Source organism: Cnephaeus nilssonii (genome assembly GCF_951640355.1).
Source record: "Cnephaeus nilssonii genome assembly, chromosome: 2".
In the NCBI taxonomy this organism is placed as follows: Eukaryota; Metazoa; Chordata; class Mammalia; order Chiroptera; family Vespertilionidae; genus Cnephaeus; species Cnephaeus nilssonii.
In genome coordinates, this window is record NC_137073.1 from 23,360,687 (window position 1) to 23,382,222 (window position 21,536).

Consider the following 21,536-nt stretch of genomic DNA (forward strand, 5'->3'; position numbering starts at 1 on the left):
GTGCTCCCTGAGCATCACCACGGATGCCCAGCCCAGGGCAGTGCCTGGCCCCTGGGCGAATGAAGAAGTGTGCGGAGGTGAAAGTGCCGTAGATAGGAGGGGCTTTGTAAAGTAATGGCCCCGGAGCCGAGAGAGGACGCGAGGTAGGCGTGAACATGGCTCAGGGTTCAGATCCCAAGCCCTCTGTTTATCAGTCTTGACCAGGACTAAACCCGTTCAAGGACCCAGTCCCTCTTCTGCGAATGGGGTCGATAGCTGGAACATGGAAACCACCAGGGTAGGGATTCTTCTCTCTCTAGTTTGCCAGTACGTCCACAGTGCTTAAAGCAGGGCCCAGGAGATGGCAGTTGCTCAATAGGAATTTGTTGAATGAATGGATCTGAGAATGTTCAGATACTGAAGATGGATTTCTAAGGAAAAGAATATGCTGTGGAGAGGTCTTATAAGGTTGCTCAGGCATGAGCTAATGTAGGGACAATGCGTAGACCTGGGGCTGGCACAGCATATGTGCTCAGTAAATGTTCTTAATGATGATGGCCCCGCGCCCTCCTCCCTACTGTGCCCTCTCCCTCTCCTCCCCCTCCTCCATCTCCTCCCCCTCCTCCCCCTTCTTCTCAGCTGCCTGCCCAGCAGGCTGGAGTAGGCTTCTGTGCTGGGGAGGCAGAAGGCCAACGTAGGGTCCTGGAGATCGATAGTCATTTCTGGGAGCAAGCCTGTAACCGCAGTGCTTCAGAAAGGAGAGGCCTGTAGGGCCTTTTAAAGTAATTCTTGACTCATTTTCACAAGCCCAGCCAGGCACAGTGCTTTGTACTTGTAATGGAGTATAATGACAGCCATTGTGTGATGCCAGGTAAACCACCCTGTCTGCTGTGTTAACAGAAGAGAATCTTTGCCCTCGTACCCCCCCCCCCCCCACTCCATTGACCCAGCAGAAGTAATTAGCCCAGAGTGTCCTGGCTTGTCACTGGCTTTGGCAGCCATCCCACGTGAGACAAGTGGCGTCGGTGAGACCTGTGCTGGAGCCAGGGCTGTGAGCTGCCTGGGACAGCGTGTCTGCCGGGTGCACGGAGCTCCCGGGGAGCTCTCGGTGACCCAAAGAGTGTGTGTCTGCTGTCACCTACTGTGACCATCTCTGTGTGACTGTGGGCAAGCGTTGTAGCCCCTTTGGACCTGTTTCCTCCCCTGTAAAATGGGACAACTGTAGCGCCCAGCAGTGTGTACGCCGCGGGTGTGGGTTGTATACCACACAGGGGCGTGTGGCTCTGGGGCCAAGCTCCACTCACTGAGCCAGAGCCCATGGGCCCGTGGCCACCCAGACAGGGCACCTTTCTCTTCCTTGTACAGAAGAGCCTTTATTTGTGGCCCTGAAAGTACTTGACATAGAGTAAGTACACAGAAAATAGTAACTGCTGTTACTACTGTTGAGGAATCATTTATGGAGAAGATAGATGAATGGACCAAAGCGGTTGGGGAGTGACATAAACTGAGATCGGAGTTAAGCTTTGCAGGGTGAATAGGGTTTTAAGAGGTGTGGATGGGAGGGAAGTGCAGGTGCAGGTGAGGACATAATCGTTGACCAGTGCCAATATTTCCCTTGAATATTTCTTCTTTGCCTTTCCCATTTGCCCCTCCTACCAGTGCTTGTATGCCATGCCAAGGAAATTAGTGGGAAGCCATTGAAAGTTATTCTTAGACTCTGGATTAAGGAGACATTTTAATGTACCGTAGTGTACCCATTACACAGTCCCATCCAAGGCCAGTCCTACTTCATGCTTGACCCTCTCTTACCCCACCTCCATTATGGAAGCTAATTGCAGATATCATCTCATTTTATTTGTCAAAATAGTGGAAGGTTTTAAGCAGAGAAGGGACATGATTTGGTTTGGGTTTTAGGGGGGCTGTTTGAGCCTGGGGGTTGGGTGGAGGACAGAGGGGCAGCAGACGGCAGGGGCAGGCTGTGGGAGTTTGGGGTGTTTCAGAACCAAGACTGTGTGACAGGGACGGGGAAGAGGGAACAGACCTGAGAGAGGTTAAGGCCGTGGAGTCTAGATGTTTTCATGGTGCCTTTTTAATGGCCTGACAGTGGCTAGCAGTTACGGAGTGCCTGATGCATGCAAGCTCTAAGCTAAGCACTCCTGTGTATGAACTCACCTAAACCTCCCAAAAGCCCTGTGAAATTCACACTCTCATAGTCCTCATTTCATGGATAAGAAACTGAGGCCCAGAGAGGTAAAAGCAACGTGTCCAGTCACAGCCAGGAAGGGGGAAGTGGGGCTTGACCCCAGCTCTTCCGGCCCTGAGTCTGCTGCGCCTTAAACGCTGTGCTGGGCGGTCTCTGGTGCCCAGCAGGACGGTGCAGGCTGACGGGGCTTAGAGAGCCTCACAGTGCACAGTGCCTCCTGTGCTCGGATGAATGCTCCTTCAGCAGGCCTGTGGCTCCCGCCTGGCTTGGCTTTTGTCTCCACTCATTGCTCATTTGTCTCAAACAACCTCCAGGAAGGTGTGGGCTGCGGTTTTATTATTGACATTTCCGCATACTCTGCCTTTGCTCTTTCGGGGCCATTGGCGGGAAGGCAGGAAGGAGAGGTGTTGTCTGGGCTGGGAGCCGCTGCGGCCTCTCTCCACCCTCGCCTCACGGATTCTCCGACAGGTCACCTGTCAGGAGAAAGGAGGACCAGCCCGTGTGGGAGCTGTAACAGTTCCCTAACATCTGTTTCTCAGAGGCGCCCATTATTAATTGAGCTGTTGTTAGCTCCGGGTGTTTCTTTCTTCCCATGAAAGCGTAATCCAGCCCAGTGTTTTTAAGTAGCTCTTCTCTCAAGCTCGGCGTTCTGAGCACAGAGGGGCTTGTTACAGAGGCGATTAAGGGTCTCTTTTGCATGGGAACGTATTGCTGGGGTTTCCGTACAAGCACCCACTCAGCTCAGCAGCTCCGTGGATGAGCCCGCACAGCACCGTCTGGGTGGCACTTCAGGATGGGTCGGCCTCACAGGCTCCTCATGAGTGTCACTTGGCGGCTCTACCAGGTGATGTTGAGGAGGATCAGTCCTGAGATACCAGGGCTCCTGCCTCAGCAGGACGAGCCTGAGCATCCACCGGGGCCAGTCCCACGCGCAGCTTAATCAAAGCAAAAGGCAGACAGACTGCGGGAGCAAAGAAACTGGAGGGGCCCTGACGCCAGGAGGCACAGGGCTGCGAGCTCCCAAGGCAGACTGACCCCTCCCTACTGCAACTGCTGACTTCGGAGCCTTGCTTTCCTCATCGTAAAATGGGCATACAGCTCTGCCTCCAGGTTGCTGTGTGTGCTGATGTTTAAAGCACCTCAAATGTTGCCCAACCCCAGGAGTGCTCGTTATGATTATTTGGGGATCATTGTCTGTGACAAGCACTGGGTAGCTACCCAAACTCTATTATTTGTTTCTCACGGCAAACCTGTGCAATAGAGGACAGTATCCTCATGTGACAAAGAAGACAGCAAGAACCAGCGACTGAGATTATTTACTCAAGGTCACACAGCACTGAGTAGACAGGACCTAGGATTGACCTTCACGTTCCTCCTTTTTCTGTACCTCATCCGAGGCCCCCCACGGAGATGGCTCCTGATGCTGAGCATCCGAAGTAGTACCTGTCAGTCCCCTGGAATGTCTTCATGTTGGGGTTGCCATTTAGAAACCGGTTTCCAAAACGCCTTCACATGAAGCAAAACCATTTTGAAGAAGGTTCCTCTTTGGCTGCTGGAGTTCCCAGTCTTCTCTGGTTTCTCCGTTGGCCCCTGCACCCACAGGAGGCCCGGCTCTGCTGGGTGCTCCTCCCCTTACTGGCAGTGCGCCCCTGAGGAACAAACTGGCCTGCAACAAGCCCCTGGGCCCCCGGCGTCTCAGAAGGCAGAGGGGGCAGCCCAAGACGGTGCCTTTCCGTTGTGTGTGTCCATGTCTGTGTGTCGTGTGTTTGTGTGTGTGTGTGTGTGTGTGTGTGTGTGTGTGTGAGAGAGAGAGAGAGAGAGAGAGCGCGAGAGCGCGAGAGCGCATGCCAGTGCCCCTTGCCTCGGGTGATGCTCGCAGCCAGTCCTTGGCCCCAGGTTCCTCATCTCCTTCAGGTCCTATGCTGGTATCTCGAGATGCCCGCCCAGCATCAGCATGCTGGTGAAAGGTGTATGCTGAGAGGCAGTGTAGTGAACCTAGACATTTGAATCCCAGTTCTGCCGCTTGCTTTCTGTGTGGCCTTGGGCAAGGTGTTTACCTGTTCTGTGCCTCAGTTTCTTCAGCTGTAAAACTAGAAACAGCACTTAGCTCCAGGGAGCTGGAGAGTGCCAATGAGGAGCTTCGTGGAAAAGGTAGAGCAGCCTCCACGCAGAGTGAGCCTCTCCGAGCCCGACTTCCCTCCCACTGCCACTGGACAGACATGTTCCCATTTCTCTTCTTTTTTGAGAGTCTTATGACCCCCCTGTGGAGGAGCAAATTAGATTTGAAAGCACGAGACCTGGTCTACAGCCCTGGCTCTGTGAGGGAATAAGCTGTGTAGCCTTAGACTAGTCACTTAACCTCTCTGAGCCTCAGTTTCCTCCACCCCAAAATGGGCAGTGTTTCTCTTCCTGGGTTATTTATTTGTTGTCTGAAAAGACACAGGCTTTGGAGCCATGAAAACTAGAGTTTGAATTTCAGCTGCCACTTGTGAGCTTTGTAAATTGGAGCAGTTTGTTACCTCACCTTCCTCCTCTGGGAAATGGGCATGATCAGGCAACTATTGGGGCCAAAGAGAGTGATGGCAACTATACTTTACCAGGACTTCTGTGACCTGTGTCCCTGGCTAGGACTGGACCTGCACTATTTCACTGATCATTTTTAGCTTTCTTAGTCTTCAAGCCTAAGTGACACTCAACAAGGAACCAGTGTATGTGCATCTAAAAGAACAGCAGATGTTCATAGCATTGGTTCTGTCTTGTTTTTCAGTTCTCTTACATTTTATCCAAAATGGTCATATTCTGGCTTTCTTTTTTCATCATTGTTTATCATTGCTTCTAATAATTAATGCAAAAAATTACTCAGAAATAGCATATGTGTTGTGTATAGTTGCTTCTCAAACGATCTATGGTGAAGAACTAACTTTTAAAAAAATTACAATTCTTTATAACTAATACTTTTGTAAAATAATTTTAAAAATCTAGAAAAATTAAGGACTTCCTGGGTTTCACATCATCATGAAATTGCTTTCGGTGTTTCTAAGTGCTTCAGGTCACTGTCAGTGCTTGTCCCAGACTGGAGCCAACAGTGTGCATCCCAGCCCCAGTTCCCGGCCCCCTGTGGGCAGCTCTGAGCTCTGACTTCTGGGCTGTGCGAGAGGAAGGCCGCAGGTGGCTCAGCCGTCGATGCTGCTGGCGGGCAGGCCTGTGCAGTGTCCTCTGGCTGGTGGCTTGTTCAGCTCAGTGAGAACTCGTTAGTTAAGAACTGACCAATAGAAGTGCTTCTGTGTCATCCCTGGTTTACAGATGAAGAACTGAATAACTGGCTTCTAAAACTGGGAATGGCCCCATGCAGTTCAGGCCTAAGTGTGTGAAGTCCTTCCCCTTGGTCTTCACCAGCGGGCCCCGAAGCTGATGCAGTCACAGTCACCGGGCCTCTGAGTCAGAGTTTCTGGGAGTGGGGCCCGGAAACCTCAGAAGCCCTCCAAGCGACTGACGATCAGCTTGCTCAGGGCACCCTGGGCCACACTGCTCTGCTTTCCTCCTGAACCCCTGAAGGGCCGCCTTTCTACCGCACCCTGAGATGGAGATCGGAGAGCACAGATAGGACCATCCCAGTCTGCCGCTTCCTGACTCTGAGCCTCCGGCCTCATCCTTAGGAAGGCAGGCCCACCTTGCAGGAGGGTCCCGAGGCTCACATGAGCTGCCGGATGTGATGCCTGGAAAAGGCCTGGCACGTGGTTGGTGTCCCGCCGTGTGTGAAGGCACGTGGGCACTGGTGAGGTCTAGTCTTCACCAAGGCAGGTGCAGTGTCGCCATCCCAGGAGGAGGTTCCAGGTCCCTCCACAGCCGGGTAAATGGGCCCAGCCCAGCTGTGCGTTCTGTCAAAGGGGGTTGATTTTGAGGCATCTAAGTGAACATTCTGGGAGAGTTGGGTACATGACCAAGAAGAGCTTCGGTTGCTCTTAAAATTGGGGAGTGGGAGTGTCTTGATCTAATTAATCTGGAAGTGTCTAATTAGGAAGCCGACGGAGGGCCATGCATGGTTTGCTGGGATGTGATTAGATAGAACATTCTATACGAAAGGAAATGCCAGAGGCATTCTTTTTAAAATTTATAATCCTTTCATGATTTGGCAGGTAATTATGATAATTCTGGGACTTTCACAGACTTAAAAGCTTTTTCACAGCCACATGATTTTTGGAGATCATCTTCCCTGATGCTCCAGCTGGAATGATTGCTCAGTCGCTGAAGCTCCAAAGGCCTTATCTTCCTAAGCCCAACTCAGATGCCACCGTCTTGGTGACGCCTTCCCTCCATCCCTTATGCCAGGGACACCAAATGGGTGTTGTGTGAGCCAGCAAATGGGGGCTACCTGGGCGTCTTCCTGAGGAATGAGTGCTGCAGTCGTCTAGTGATGTCTGCCTGGGCCAGACCTCGGACAAGGGAGCTGAGCCTGATCTATTTCATCCCTCCCCGGTGGTTGGGCATTGGGGTAGGTTCCAGCATTTGGAACTAAACTCCTGCTCTGAGCACATGTATAAATACAGGGGCAGGATAACTGTCCAGCAGGGACTGGCCAAGTCACAGATGAGGGATTTTAAAAGTTTGATAGATGTTGCCAAACAGCCCTATGACTTAAACTTCTTAAAATTTTTTTACCCTCTTCTCACCAACCTCAAGCATGAAACCCAGGTGGTGAGTGGTAAGCATTTACACCGTATTAATTATGGGGTGTGCACTTTCCAAGCACAACTCCGGAGCATGCCTTCTGCCAGCCAGGTGGTCTCCTTGGGCCGTTCAGAGAATCAGGGCTCCGTGCTTAGCCCTTTGGCCCACGCTGGTCGGGGTTTGAATCTGCGTCAGCGGAGATTAGTATACCTCCGCTTGGTATTTGCTTTTAATTTGTCACTGCCATTGGTGTTGCCAAATGGCACCTCCTCCTAACTGCTTTCAGATTAGTTTTCAAGGGAATAAAAGTGCTGAGAGTAGGAAGAAATATGGCAGACTCTCAGAATGGCCCTGAGCGTTGGTGGTGCAGAGCATAGTGAGTGCCTAAAGTGAGTTAGGGTGCAGAGTGGCCGGGGAGGCTGCCTGGCATGTGTCAAGGCCGACTGGAGAAGTGGCTGCTCAATGTTTCCTCCGGGGAGGCCTTCCCGACCCCCGTCTTCCTTCCAAGTTTCCCTCTCTCTCTGAGCTTTACCTGATTTGACCTTCAGGATGTGAAACCGTGACTTTCCTCCCAGCACCAAGAGCCACACCTGGCATATGGCTCACAGTCCTGTTGGTGGCATTTGCACTTTGGGGACTGAGTCTGCAGAGCTGCCCCAGCTCCTTGGTGCAGCACATATGGCCCTGTCCCTCTGGCTCCGGGAGCCCTGTTGTCCTTCTCCTCCATTTCCCTTTATGTGATCACCCAGCGTGCAAACCAGCTCTCGTTCACGGGCATTCGCCAGGCCCAGACATGGCGCTGGGCCTGCTAGTAGCTCATTTCCACCACACAGTGGCCCAGGGAGTCGGGATGGTTTTACAGGTGAATAGCACAGGCTCGGAGGTTAGTGACTGGTACCAGGCACATGGTGCTGTGATCAAGCACAGCCTTGTCTTGCACCAGAGTCTGTCAACTGCCCCCCTGTCAGCCTCTGAGCCTGGGCACCCGATCTTTCCTCCACTGAGTGTGCCTTTCTCCTCTGTCTCCTGGGTGACCTGCCGCTCAGCATGGTATGGAAGATAGGAGATTGCATGGAAGTCAGTGAGACACAGAGGGAGGGGCAGAGGGAGGGTCAGAGAGGCTGGTGCGTATCTCGCAGGCCTCTTATGGCCTTAGGACAGTGGGAAGCACTGAAGGTTTTAAACAGCAGGTGACAGTATCCGACCTTGTTTGGGAAGATCGCTCTGCCTGCTTGGCAGAGAATGAATCGGAGGGCACCTATTGCCTCTGTCTGTTCCCTGGGATTCTCTGTAGCTGTTGAAAATAAGGAATGAGGTCAGATGACACCTGTACGTGCCCTCAGAACCTAGTAGAAATTCCAGCCGGCAGTGGTGGTGTAGCCTGTCTTTATTTTTGTGACAATAGGCGCTCTTTGTGATCTCAGATTCCTCTTCCAAGGCTCACTCTGAGTTTTGAACTCGTTTCTAATTATTCCAGAATTTGGAAAGCGTTATTTGAGGACAGTTAAGTTCAGTACAGTTTTGTAAGATGAGAGCTGTTTATATCAATTGCTATATGTAGGGATGTATGATATGAAAATTCAGAATCTCAGAGCTGAGCTTAGTAACATCGAGCACTGCAGGCAATGGCTGCTGGAAATGATTTCATCGATGTGTGTCCGCAGTGCCATTGGTCCACCCCAACCCCTAGCGGAATGAACGCCCTCCCTGACGTGGTCAACGCACTTTCCTGGCTACAAACGAGAAGCAGGGCTTTGACAGCTCACCATAAACACCACGGGAGGCTGGGATGTTTTGATGTTTTATGCATTTACGGGAAATTGTTTTAACATGCTGGCTCCCACTGAAAAGCAAAATAAAAACAAAGCAAAAGCCTGCTTTGCATTGGAAATGAGAGTGGCATTTATTTAAAGCTTGAATTTGTGGGGGCATAGTAGCAGGTATTCAGCATTAATATCACCAGTCATGTGTTTCCTGCTAACAGGGAGATAACTGGATGCTCAGCCTGAGGAAGCTCACGGAGGGTTATGTGGTTACCACGTGGAGAACCACACAGGCATTGTTAGTGATACTGTATTTATTTGTGAAAAGCCCAAACAGATAGTGTTCAGCTGCTTTTATACAGAAGGAAGAAGGCAGCTGAGAATATTAACGTTAGGTCTGTACAGTGAAGAAGGCTGTGTGCAGGCTCAGCAGCTCGTTCTCCCTTGCTCCTCGCACAGTCTTGCAGGGTCTTTTGTGCATTTCACAGGGATTTGAGAGGGGGCGCCTGAGGGGCAGAGGGTGCCCTTCCCAGAGTGGGGCTCCCAGAGCAAGTGTGGCGGCCTCAGGATTACAGCCGGAGCCTCACACATTTCACGCTGGTTGCACGGTGGCTCCCTTCGGTTCCATGTGAAGAGTTTTAATTCTAAGAGTCTAAGTGGTAATTCTGGCTGATTAATGAAAGAGCGCACCTTATTAGCAAACTAAGAAGTAAGGAGGAGTAGAAAGAATGCACTTTGACGAATGTTAATATTATGATGTATTTCCTTTTTTGCCTTTTATCCTTTATATATATCAACCTATCCAAAAAAGAAGGGCTCCCTTTATTCCTCCTGAGGCATTAAGACTCAGGTTAACAATCCTTTTTTAAAAAAAAAAAAATACATTTTTATTGATTTCAGAGAGGAAGGGAGAGGGAGAGAGAGATAGAAACATCAGTGATGAGAATCATTGATCAGCTGCCTCCTGTACGCCCCCTACAGGGGATTGAGCCTGCAACCTGGCATGTGCTGTGACCGGGAATGGAAACATGACCTCCTGTTTCATAGGTCCACCATTCGAGCCATCCCATTCGGGCCGCAAGCCTTTTTTTAAAAAGCTTCTTAAGTCTGATATTACATTTTCTATGTTATGTAAAGTACTTGTTGCAAATGGTTTGATATTTACTAGTATGCATTATATAGAGTATCTATTGTAAGTGCCTTGACCATATAGGACATCTTTGTGCTTTTTGTAAGTCACTGCTGGAAAGATCTGTTGTTCATTCTGTACATCAATCATAGGTTATCTTATGGCTGCCCCCATTTTTAAAACATTTGGGATCAGCTAAGAGTATTGCATGAATGTGGAAAAATTTGAGTGCTCACAGCAGGCCTGGTTGGGTTACCTCTGGGCACAGTGAGTGGCAGGATGTGTCAGGTTGCCTAGTGGTCAGGAGCCCAGGCTCCAGAGTCAGCCCTTTATTAGCTATCTGACCTTGGCCCCGTGCCTTAAACTTCAACACATTTCTCTTCCTAAGGTGGGAATAGCAATCCCCGCCCTGCAGAGCTGGTGTGAGGAAGAACATGCAGTGCATAGGATGCAATTTCCTGGCTTAAGAGAAGCAGTGACCGAAGGGTAGCTGTGCTGCCACATTATGTCTGTCACCCGCACCCGCACCCACACCATCTCAATAAGGCTCTGGTTCTGTTTTTTTGGTTTTCAGAACCCAGGCCCCGATGAACAGAAATGGTCAGTTATTCTAATTATGCCACTAGTGGGACATAACTCAGATTAGAAAGAAAACCTTGAATAGAAAAGTGTTCATACTATCTAATAAAAGAGTAATGTGCAAATTGACCATCACTCCAATACACAAGATGGCTGCTCCCATGTGGTCAAAGATGGCTGCCCTCATGTGGACACAAAATGGCCACCACAAGATGGCCGGCAGAGGAGAGCAGTTGTGGGCAATCAGGCCAGCAGGGGAGGGCAGTTGAGAGGGACCAGGCATGCAAGGGAAGGCAGTTGGGGGTGATCAGGCCTGCAGGGGAGGGCAGTTAGGGGTGACTGGGCCAGCAGAGGAGGGCAATTGGGGGCAACCAGGCTGGCAAGGGAGGGAAGTTAGGGGTGACTGGGCCGGCAGAGGAGGGCAGTTGGGGGGAACCAGACCTGCAGGGGAGGGCAGTTGGGGGTGACCAGGCCTGCATTGAGGGCAGTTAGGGGCAATCAGGCTGGCAAGGGAGAAAAGTTAGGGGTGACCGGGCCAGCAGGGGAGGGCAGTTGGGGGCGACCAGGCCTGCAGGGGAGGACAATTAGGGGCAACCAGGCCTGCAGGGGAGCGAAGTTGGGGGCGACCAGGCCAGCAGGGGAGGGCAGTTAGGGGCAATCAGGCCGGCAAGGGAGGGCAGTTAAGGGTGACCGGGCCGGCAGGGGAGGGCAGTTAGGGGCAATTGGGCTGGCAGGGGAGCAGTTAGGCGTTAATCAGGCTGGCAGGGGAGTAGTTAGGGTATGATCAGGCTGGCAGGCAGAAACAGTTAGGGACAATCAGGCAGGCGAGCGGTTGGGAGCCAGCAGTCCTGGATTGTGAGAGGGATGCCCGACTGCCCGTTTAGGGGTTGGGAGCCAGCAGTCCTGGATTGTGAGAGGGATGCCCGACAGTCGGGCATCCTTCAAGGTGTCCCAGATTGGAGAGGGTACAGGCTGGGCTGTGAGGGACACACCCCCGTGCACGAATTTCGTGCACTGGGCCTCTAGTTAATAATAAAAGCCCAAGGTACAAAAATGACCTGATACAGCTGTGTTCTGACCATAAATTGTGGACTGTCGATTCCATGGTGTTTAAACCAACCAAGTAAATAAATGTGTTCATGCACGGTTGGATTGTGTAGCCCGTAGGTGACCAGTGTTACCTCTCCAGCCCAACGACCTGCTGATGCCTTACTGACAGGTGTGGGCCCAGAGGAGGTGGGCGAGTCCTGGGAAGGCCCTGCCCTCGGAGCCTCACTGTCTGGTCTTGTGTGTTCCAGGTGGCGGAGATGCACGGAGAGCTGATCGAGTTCAACGAGCGCCTGCACCGGGCCCTGGTGGCCAAGGAAGCCCTCGTGTCCCAGATGAGGCAGGAGCTCATCGACCTCCGGGGACCGGTGAGTGACCTCAAGATGCCCCAGCCACGCCACTCTGCCCCGTCTCTGTCTGTCCACCCAGCCCTTCCTGGCCACAGCCCCGCTGCTTAGTCTGTTCATTGTTAAGCAACGTGAAGGGAAAGAGACTAAAAAGTGAGCACTCATGTGCCCAACATCCAGCTTTTCTGTACATTAACCTTTAACCACACTTGCTTTTCTTTTTTTAGGTAGGATAAAATAAATGAAATAAATGCTACAAATTCTGTTGAAGCCCCTTTGCAGTATATCATGCCTCTGCCCTTGTTGTCAATGATCTGAGGCTGGCATATAGCCTTTCCCTCCATATTTTTATACTTTACTACATAGATAAATTCCCATGAGCAATAAATAGTCTTGGTTTTGTGTAACTTTTACCTACATGCTATTACTTATACATATCTCTTTGCCCCTTGTTTTTGTTTGTTTTTAATTCAGTACTATGGTCTGAGGACCATATAGATCTGATATAGATATTTTAAACTGCGCCACTCTGCATAGTTTGGGCTGTATACGTTTTTGAAGGGGGTGAGGGGAGGGGTGTCCTGTGTATTGTGGGATGTTTAGCTGTATCCCTGATCCCTACCCACTAGAGGCCAGTAGCACCCCACCCTGACATGGCAACCAAAGATGTCTCCAGACATGGCCAGATGTCCTCTGGGGGGCAAAGTCACCCTCGTTGAGAACTCCTGATCGGGTTAATTCACTTTCTTGACTCTTTAGTTCTCTGCTGAATGAAATACCACATTATTTTTAATCCAGTCTCATGTCCACTGACATTGAGATTCTTGCCAATACTTAGCTATTACAGACCATGCTGCTGAGAGCATTTTGTCCTTTCAAACCCATTTATAATAGTTTTTCATCTAGAAACTTTTTGTTATGTCAAATGTTAAATGCTCAGAGTTAGGAGATTGGTATAATGCCTTTTACATATCCATTGTATGTACCCATTAATAATAAGTTGAATTATTATTTATCCTGGCCAATCTTTTTGAAGCTACCCATGCCTGCTTCCCCTTTCTGTATTATTTTAATCAAATACTAGATATTTCATCTATAGACATCTCTCTCCCTCCTCCCTCCCTCCCTCCCTCCCTCCCTCCCTCCCTCCCTCCCTCCCTCCCTCCCTCCCTCTCTTCCTCTCTCTCTCTCTCTCTCTCTCTCTCTCTCTCTCTCTCTCTCCACACACACACACACACACACATGAAAATATAATTATGATATCACTGTCTTTCCTTTATTACCAATAATTCCTTTATTCCCTCAAATATCACCCTAGCTGGTGGACTCAGTGGTTAGAGCACACCTTTCCCTCAGGCCCACTCTTCTCATCTCCCCCATCAGACAGCTGGGGCAAAAGGAAGGAGGAAATTTCAAATTCCATTACAGATCTGGAGCCCATCTTCCTTTTAATTGTGAGAGGCATTTGTCCTGGGAGTCTCAGCCTCTCCTCCCTGTTTCCACTTGGCCTGGCTCTCTGCAGCCCCTGGATTAGACTCCCTCCCAGACTGACAGTGTTTGAGCGCCTCAAGGGCAGAACTGTGTCTCTTTATTTGGAAACCCCAGTTTCCTCTTTGATCAATGGGGAGTCACGTAGCAGCAGCCTCATTGGGCAGCTTGTTGAGATGCTGCCAATAAAACAACTCAGTGGTGGTCAGGCGGTCAGAGCCCCACCCTGCTTTTATCTGTGAATCCCCAGCGCCTAGCACTGTGTGGGTGCTCACTAAATGTTTGCTAAATGGGAACTTTATTTCATAGAGCAGAAAAGGACGGCATGGACCACATAATAATCTTTCTTAAAGATAGGCAGAGGGAAAGTTTCTTCTCATAGACTTTTAAGCTAAAGAACTTATTTTAAGAAGGAGTTTGGGATTTAGGGTTGAATTTTTTCCTTTTCTTTCTCTGAATATATTTTTAGAACTCTGGCCTCATTATTTTCTCCCTCCCCCCACCCCCTATAAGATGTGAATGAGTGTGGAGTTTTTTTGTTTTGTTTTGTTTTATTTTTACCTTTTAACAAGATTTGATTACAGCCCTGAAAATTCTCTGGGACAAGAGCTCCTATTTTGCATAATAAATGGAGACAGGGTAATAGAACCTGTAAGACATAGAGGTCAATTAAGGTCACAGCACAGGGAGAGTGGAAGACTAAACAATTCACTAAATGGACGTTGTTCTCATGGGGGAAGCAAAGTATAATTGCAGTGGATTCCTGTTTTCTTTGGTGGGTCTCTGTTCCAACTACCTTCAAGTGGCTCACTCCACTTAAGCGAAGAGATGGCCCCATGTGGTCTGACCTGAGGTTTCTGTAATCGCTGCCCTGACTCAAAGCATCAGCCTGTTGGTTTGTTCCTCCTGTCACTGCTCTCCCCTCTCCCCTCCCGTGCTTATTTGGGGAGGGAACCACCTTTGTTAGCCATTTACCGTGTGCTTGGGGTTGGATGCATTTTTATCCTCTCCTCCTCAGAATAACCCTGTGTTATTTATTAGATCCATTTTTCAGCTGAGCAAACTGAGGTGCAGTTTGATTTCAAGGCATGACTTACCTACCCCAAGGCATGCAGCCTCCTGGTGGCACCAAAATGCTTTAACGCCATAGTGCTTACTTCTCTCTCTCTCTCTCTCTCTCTCTCTCTCTCTCTCTCTCTCTCTCTCTCTCTCTCTTAATTTCAAGGAAAACTTAGTGTCTGTTTTTCTCTAGGCACGACACTCTGGGTGGCTTTAAAGATTCAGATCCGTGATGGAATAAGATTGAACATGTTGGATTGAAGGGTGTTGAATAGGTTTCTCTGCTGTGGGACTTCCCCCCAGAGTGGCTCATTGCTCTCCGAAGGGGTAGATATAGCATACATTGTATGTGTCATTTCCCACAATTATTTCCCCAAGGAGCATCTTTCCTAAGATGCTTTCCAAGGTGTGCATGTGGGAAAGGTAGGGCTACATTGCGTATCATGTCAGTTCCCCATGCACCGGCTGGCAAGGAGGTCATGGAAGCCTGCTTTGTCTCATGAGCCTTCCTGGGTATGGGATCTGCAGGGCTTGGAGGAGAGGAGGTGACATTGTGTGGCTGTGGGGTGCAGTGAGCCTGCCCTCCGTCCACTGGAGGTGACAGGCTACATTCAGTCCGGGTCCAACTGGCCTCCTCCTCACGCCCCAGCTGGCCTGGGTCTCAGTCATGTTTGCAGCACCGGACCCCGGGCACTTTGGGCCTCTTTCACGTTGCCTCTCAAAGGCCAGGTGGTTCCGGGTTTCTCCCGGGTGCTCTGTTCTCCTTCTTGCTCTGTTTCTCTCTGTGTGTTATCTGCCTTTTAGTTTCTTCTATTGCCTCTGTGTTCTCTCTTTCTAGTCCTCTCTCGCTACCTACCTCTCTCTCTGCTTTTCTTTCTTGGCCTGCCTCTGTCTGACTTTATCTGCAGCTCCGTCTCTCCCTTCCTCTGTGCGTGTTGGCCGCAGTCTGTCTCTGTTTCTCCCCCATGCCTGAATCTTTCTCTGCGCCTGCCTCACTGTCTCTTCCCTTCCCATTGTCTCCAGTTCCATAAACTTACATCACTCTGTCAGGATGATAGCTGCTGTTCGTTGCAGTGTCTTGGAGGAACCACACATCCTTTCATTTCTTCATTGCCCAAGACTTTTTGTGTTTTGCACGCGGTCCTGTGATGGGGCTTTCAGTGGAATCCACTCCCACGAACGAATGCCTTCGCAGACCTCCCCTCCCAGCACCTGGCTGGCCCGCACCCGTGTTTCCGTGCACTTTGCGCCCCTGCATTTGTCACTCTGTATAACCATGCTGTGTTGAATTTTCTGTCTTTCACCTGTGGGCTGAGGACAGCTCCCCTGAGACAGCGACTGTGTTCGCTTCCCTCCTCTCAGGCTGGCACACGGTCACATGCAGGTTTGATGTATGAGCCTGGCCGGCACCTGTAGTGTCTGTGGTGACACTGTTGGCCACACATTTGCTGACCCAGAAAGGTGCCTTCCTGGATCCTGCTGGAGAAGAGACTTGCCGTAAGCAGCTTGGCGTTTCCATGGGTCTCCTTCCCGCCACGGGTGAAATGACTGAGCTGGTGGGAGAGAAAGACAAGTGATTAAAAATTCAGGAGTGAGATCAGTGAAAAAACTCATCCCAATTCTGTGAGAAGTTCACTTGGGGAAAAAAATGTTTCCTGGGACTTTCTTGGTATCTTTAAAACCTTCAGAGGGAGCGGGCTCACCCGAAGGCTGATGCTGTTTAAGTCAGGATGATAAGAGATTTAATAAGAGATGTATTGTTCAGCTGGTGGCACTTGTGGACTATCTGGCGATCAAGCACCAAACTGGCTGTGGTCCCACCGAAGCTCGGCGCCCCGTTCCAGATCCCAGGCAGCTTTGTAACCCAGCCCCTGACACTGTGTTCCGATTGCCTGCTGTCTTGGAGGAATTATTTTAAAAAGTATCGTTAAAGAGAGGCTACTAAAAATGTGTCTCACATAGAGGCTTAGCTCAGAAATACTCATTTTTGACACAACTCACCTGGAAAGATGCTTGCAGAACGAATTTGGGCCCACCCAGGGTTTTCTGTCCCGGGGCAAATACCCCACGTGACCACACACCCCTGGACGGTAAAGCAGATACTTCCTGTACCTCGGAGCGCTCCTGGGTCACAGGGCTTTCCTCCCACATGTGCTTGGGATGCCCTCTCGTCCCATTTACATCTGGCTTGCTCATCACCGTGGGTAGCTGGGCTCCACTGGGAAGCTCTGGGGGCTACAGTGTAGGGCAGTGATGGCGAACCTATGACACGCGTGTCAGCACTGATACGCGTAGCCATTTCTGATGACACGCGGCCACTGAGGTGGCCGCATGCCGAGGATGAAACATTTGCTGCTCCTGAGGATGAAACATTTGCGAAATAATGTTTTTTCCTCAAAGTGACACACTACCCGAGTTATGCTCAGTTTTTTGGCGAAGTTTGACCCACCAATCTCAAAAGGTTGCCCATCACTGGTGTAGGGTTTGGGTGGGCAGAGCCTGGCTCCCCAAGGCTTATGGGTATGGGACTTTAAAATAACATTTCCATTAAGATGAGAGTTGTGTGTCTATTGGCAAGTGCAGGTGTGCTAGCTGCTCACAGCCGGTCCCCCACATTGCTGCAAATAGGAAGCACTGGCAAGGAACAGAGTTATCAGGGTTTATACACTCTGTGCTCCATGCCAACCAGCTGTGGGGCGAGGGAGGAATTTCTACACCTGCTTAGTCTGCCTGCTGGCCACTTGTGTTTCTTGTGATGTCACATACAAAGTGTGGGATACACGGTGGGGATGTGGCAGACGTGGACAATGTGGACTGTACCCTTGACCAGGTCAAAGACCAGAATACGCTTGGTGTGACTTGCGTTTCTTTGCTTTGATTGCATGTGACTAGGCTTGGAGACTGAGGTCTGGAAAAGGTACCTCTGAGACCTTTCCTGTCGCAGATTCTGAAGAAGCAGAGGCCGGGACTATGAGGCCACCCCTGGAGCCCCACCAGACGAGAGATGACCAGCAGCAGCAACCAGGATGCTCTGGGGCTCACAGCCCTGTGCGCTCCCCTTTTACTTACCACCAAGTCCTTCCTGAGATGCACTTGCCCTTCCTTCTTTTGTTTTCACCTGACCCAGGTGCTCAGGTTCGGATGAATCTAAATCCTGAGCTCATGGCACACGGTCATTATTGGTGTGAGCAGGGCCTGCTCTTACTCATTTGATAAGTTAGCTTTGATCTCTCTCTTTGCCTTCATGGAAGATGCCCCCAGACCCCGCCCCCTCCCAGCCTCCTGCCTCCCCTCAGGTAGTGACCTCAAGATCCCCTAGGTAGCAACCTGAAGACCTGGGTTGCTTGGCTCCTGACCCTGTATATTTGATTGGCATGTAGGTTTCTCAGTAGAAAGTTATTAGCATGGAAAAGTGGTTCCTGTGACTGGGGCAAGCACATGGGATCCTGTCTAGGCTGGTCTGGGACTGGACCTCTGTCGGTCCCTGTGGTCAGACTGCAGCACTGTCCTTGACTCGTGTCCTTTTGTCATCGTCTGAATGTAGGCTCTCCCAGTCCCTTCATTCTGTCTCCACCCTGCCTTGTAAGTCTTACGACCAAGACTATCCATCTAAATCCTAATTTAACTTATTCTATTTCTGCTAAATTAGCACACAATATTTCTAGGGATCCATAATAACCACATGATTATACTTGTAAAAACCTTCTAACCTAACTAAATATATATACTTATTACTTAGTATTTATTATTAATGATAATTTCTCCATGACAGTAGAGTTCCATTCTGGTTAGTCTTACCTTCTCCACCAATTGCATGTGACTTTCTACATGCTTTTTTAGATTTCTTCTTTTTTTTAAAATAATCTTTTAAAAAAGGCTCATCTCTACTTCCTTCTCTTCTGGCCCATCATTAACTTAGGGCTGAGATGGGAAGTGAGTGATTTTAGTTGAGTGACATTTGCACATCAAAAGGATCATATAGTTTGTTCTGAAAGCTGTCCTCACCTCCGTGACGTGGGTTTATATATCTTCAGTAAAAAAAATGCTGTTTTTGCTGTATGTTTCATGGCAATTGTGTCCCTTGCCAGCTGGTTTATGGAATCCAGAGCCCATCATGTATACATTATGTTGCTGTCTCTTCCAGCAGACCAGCTGGTCACATGGTTGGATTGGAACAGGTGCATCTGAGTAAAGGGATACCTGCTTAAGGGACAAAAAGCCAAACTGTTGGTTCCCCTTTTGTGTTCTTTTAGAAATGCCCTCTTCTGGAGGGATGGGCACCCTCTTGGAATTGCCCATGAGGTTCCTAAGCCTTCTTGCCCTGGGGTCTGCATAGCTGCTGCTCTGGTTTTGAGGACAATGCTTTTGTTGACCAGGCTTTGAACGGTATTCTCCCGGCCGCTGAAAATCTAAGGGCCTTGTCCACGCCCAAGTGGGTGGTTGCAGCTTGCTCTGTGACTGATGTGGCCAGCCAGGCATCTGAGGTCTGACTTGGCCAGGGCTTTTGCTAAAGTCAGAAAAGCCTCCGGTCCCCTTAGATTTTTATTTCTTTTCTGGAAAAGTGGCTTTTTTTTTTTTTTGGCTGTCCAGGAGTATCATCACCTTTGCCAGCATGAGTGTGTGTGTTCCTCCAACGGGACTCGTCTCCCACCCTGTTACGGTGGGGCTCACAGCCAGCTGGTGCTCTCAGTGCCTCGGTGCAGTGCAGAAATGTTTTGGCTGTGATTTAAAAATAATCTGGCAGATGCTGGAGCAGGACTGACTCGCCCCTTCTTCCTCACCTCTTGCTATTGCCCCTTTGGCCACGGAGTCCTATCCCTTACCATTTGCTTTTCCTTCTACCTTTGGTGTCTTGTTTCTCTACCTTTTGTCTTTCAGAAGATGTGCTTTAAATTTTTTTCTAAATTACATAATCTATTTTTGAAATAATGTGCAACAAAATAGAGGACAAAACATGTGTCCCTCTCCCAGAGATTCCTATAATGAAACTTTGGTATATGTCCTAGATATTTGTTATGCATTTACATACAGAGAGGCGTGCATCTCTTATATACATGGCACCATTTATACTGTTCATGTTGTTGGGCTTGGCTTTCTCCATATGTTGGCTTCTACTCCCCACTCTTCCCTGTCCTGCAAGGTCTAGCTCATTCTTTAAGAAAGTCCTTAGGGCTCTGTCAATACTGAGTTGTTTTTATTTTGAACTTCCTCTAAATCCCCCTAATCTCTTTTTCCCTCTGGACTACCCACTTTACCTACTTTCTAAATGTGGCCCTTAGGTACTAATTAATTTGCTCTGTTGAACTATACCCAGTTAATTTTCTCCATCCCCAAGAAGTTTGTTGTCCCGTGGGGGACACAGACCAAGTTAACACATATTTGCCATGGTGTCTGATGTGGGTCTGGCTTTTGAAACATATTTGTTGAATGAATGAATTAATAAAGAAATAATAGAGTTATGTCAGTTATCAGGTGGAATGGTGACACCATGGTGTCTTAATGAACTGCTGGGATTGGTCATGGAAGGCTTCAAAGAGGAGATGTGGGACTTGGGTCTTCAAGGATGAGCCTGTTAGGCAGTGGGTTGATGTTATAAATCAGCATGGTTTGTTTATGGGTATTATCAGCCACTAGTTTCATGGGTGTATCTTTTGGCTTCTCCCTCAGATAACGAAGTCCTTAAAAGTGGGAGTGGCATTTACGCTCCAACCTGAACAGTAGGTAACATTAATTGAATGCCTATTATGTACCAAATGCTTTCCCAGGTGTTTTATATGGAGTAGCAAGCCCTTGAGGTAGGTACTCCTGTCGCCATGTAGAGATGAGGAACTTAAGGCCCAGTAAGATAATGTCCCCAAGTCCTTCTGCCTAGTAAGTGCTGGAGTTGGTAAGTCTCTTACTTTCTCAGAGTCTCATGCCCTCATCTTTAAAGGGAACTGGTGATGCTCATCAGAGAGTTGTGTGAAGTTTGAATTAAACGAGAAAATGCCTCTAAACCATCCGAAGTAGAGGGTCAAATACCGCCTTACCGTGCCCCTGAATAAAATAGCGCCTGCTTTATTTTTCCTCAGAGCACTTATCACTACTTGGCATAGAGTTGTTTATTCATTGTCTCCATCTTGGTCCACTTTTATACTTGGCTGTGTCCTCCGGGCTAGTAAAGAGTTTTAAATTTTTGTGGAATGAATGAATATTAGTTCCTACTTCTCACCATAGCATTCAGACTATGGATGCCCAGAAAATACTTGGTGAATTTAACTGAAACAAAATATTCTGTGTCAATTCCACACAGGACAAGGGACCATGAATTTATTTGTCACAAGATGATCAACTTGGCTGTTTTCATTTTTTATTTGCTGTCATGTGCAAGGAGCGATCATATGTCTCCCACCCTGGTTTTCCTGATGTCTCCATTTAAATGCTTTCCAATTTGGGTATGAAATTACCTGTCAGTCACAGAGAGGCTGTGGCTGTCGGAACAAGCCAGAGCTTATTTGGAGGAGCTGTTGGTGGAAGAGCCAGGGCTGACTAGAGAAGACTTGCCCCCTGCCCATCCCCTGTGGAATATCACTTCTGCCCTGGACAGTAGTCTGAATCTTACCCACACCCTGAGACCCAGTGCTTTGGCACCTCAGTTATGCGTTCACTGGATGTAGACTTAGCATCCTCTTTCGTCAGATGCCGACATGACACTGGCAGCCAGCGAACAGGCCTTGGACTGTCCCCTGGGCCCTCACAGTCTGCAGTGTGGGGGAGGGGGTACCCAGCTGAGCCCCTGCCTGAGCCGTAACCTACGAGTACCTACTGTCAGCATCTCTGCGTTCTGAGAGATCACACAGGTGGGTTTCCCAGGGAGATGGTCCTGCTGTGTCAGATCTGTGTTTTCTGAGGTTTTTAGGCATGTAGCAGGATGGTTGCAGGTAGTTTGAGAGTCAGGTGTGAATACGTGGACTTTGGTAGCGAGGAGAGGATGCTCCCCCTTCAGTTTCCGTTCAGCAGTGCTGGTGCAGTCTCAGGCAGCACAGATGCCCCGATGAAGCGAGTATGGGCTCAGGGTCATGGTGCTGGTGAGCCATGGTGTCTAGAGGCCTGCATGCCCGGGCTGCATGCCCAGGCTCAGCCCCGGGGTCGGCTGAAGGAGAATCTCTGAAGTGGGGCCAGGCATTCCAGTTGCCTCAGGTGATCTGACTCAACCGGATTGAGAGCCTCTGTCACTTAGAATTCAATCAGGCCTTGTTTTCATTGGATTCTGTTTGCTTTCTATGCATAGCAAG

General features: G+C 49.4%; 1 protein-coding gene across 4 annotated transcripts in view; it reads left to right on the top strand.

Annotated features, from left to right (window-relative positions):
* Positions 1 to 21,536, top strand: part of SNX29 (sorting nexin 29) — a gene marked incomplete at its 3' end in the record, with an annotated part of 449,820 nt that overhangs the window by 277,221 nt on the left and 151,063 nt on the right. For all 4 annotated transcript variants that reach the window (XM_079795284.1, XM_079795286.1, XM_079795285.1 and 1 more), the window contains one exon: positions 11,620 to 11,736. In XM_079795284.1, coding sequence (XP_079651410.1) covers positions 11,620 to 11,736 — 117 coding nt within the window. The remainder of the gene's footprint in view (positions 1 to 11,619; positions 11,737 to 21,536) is intronic.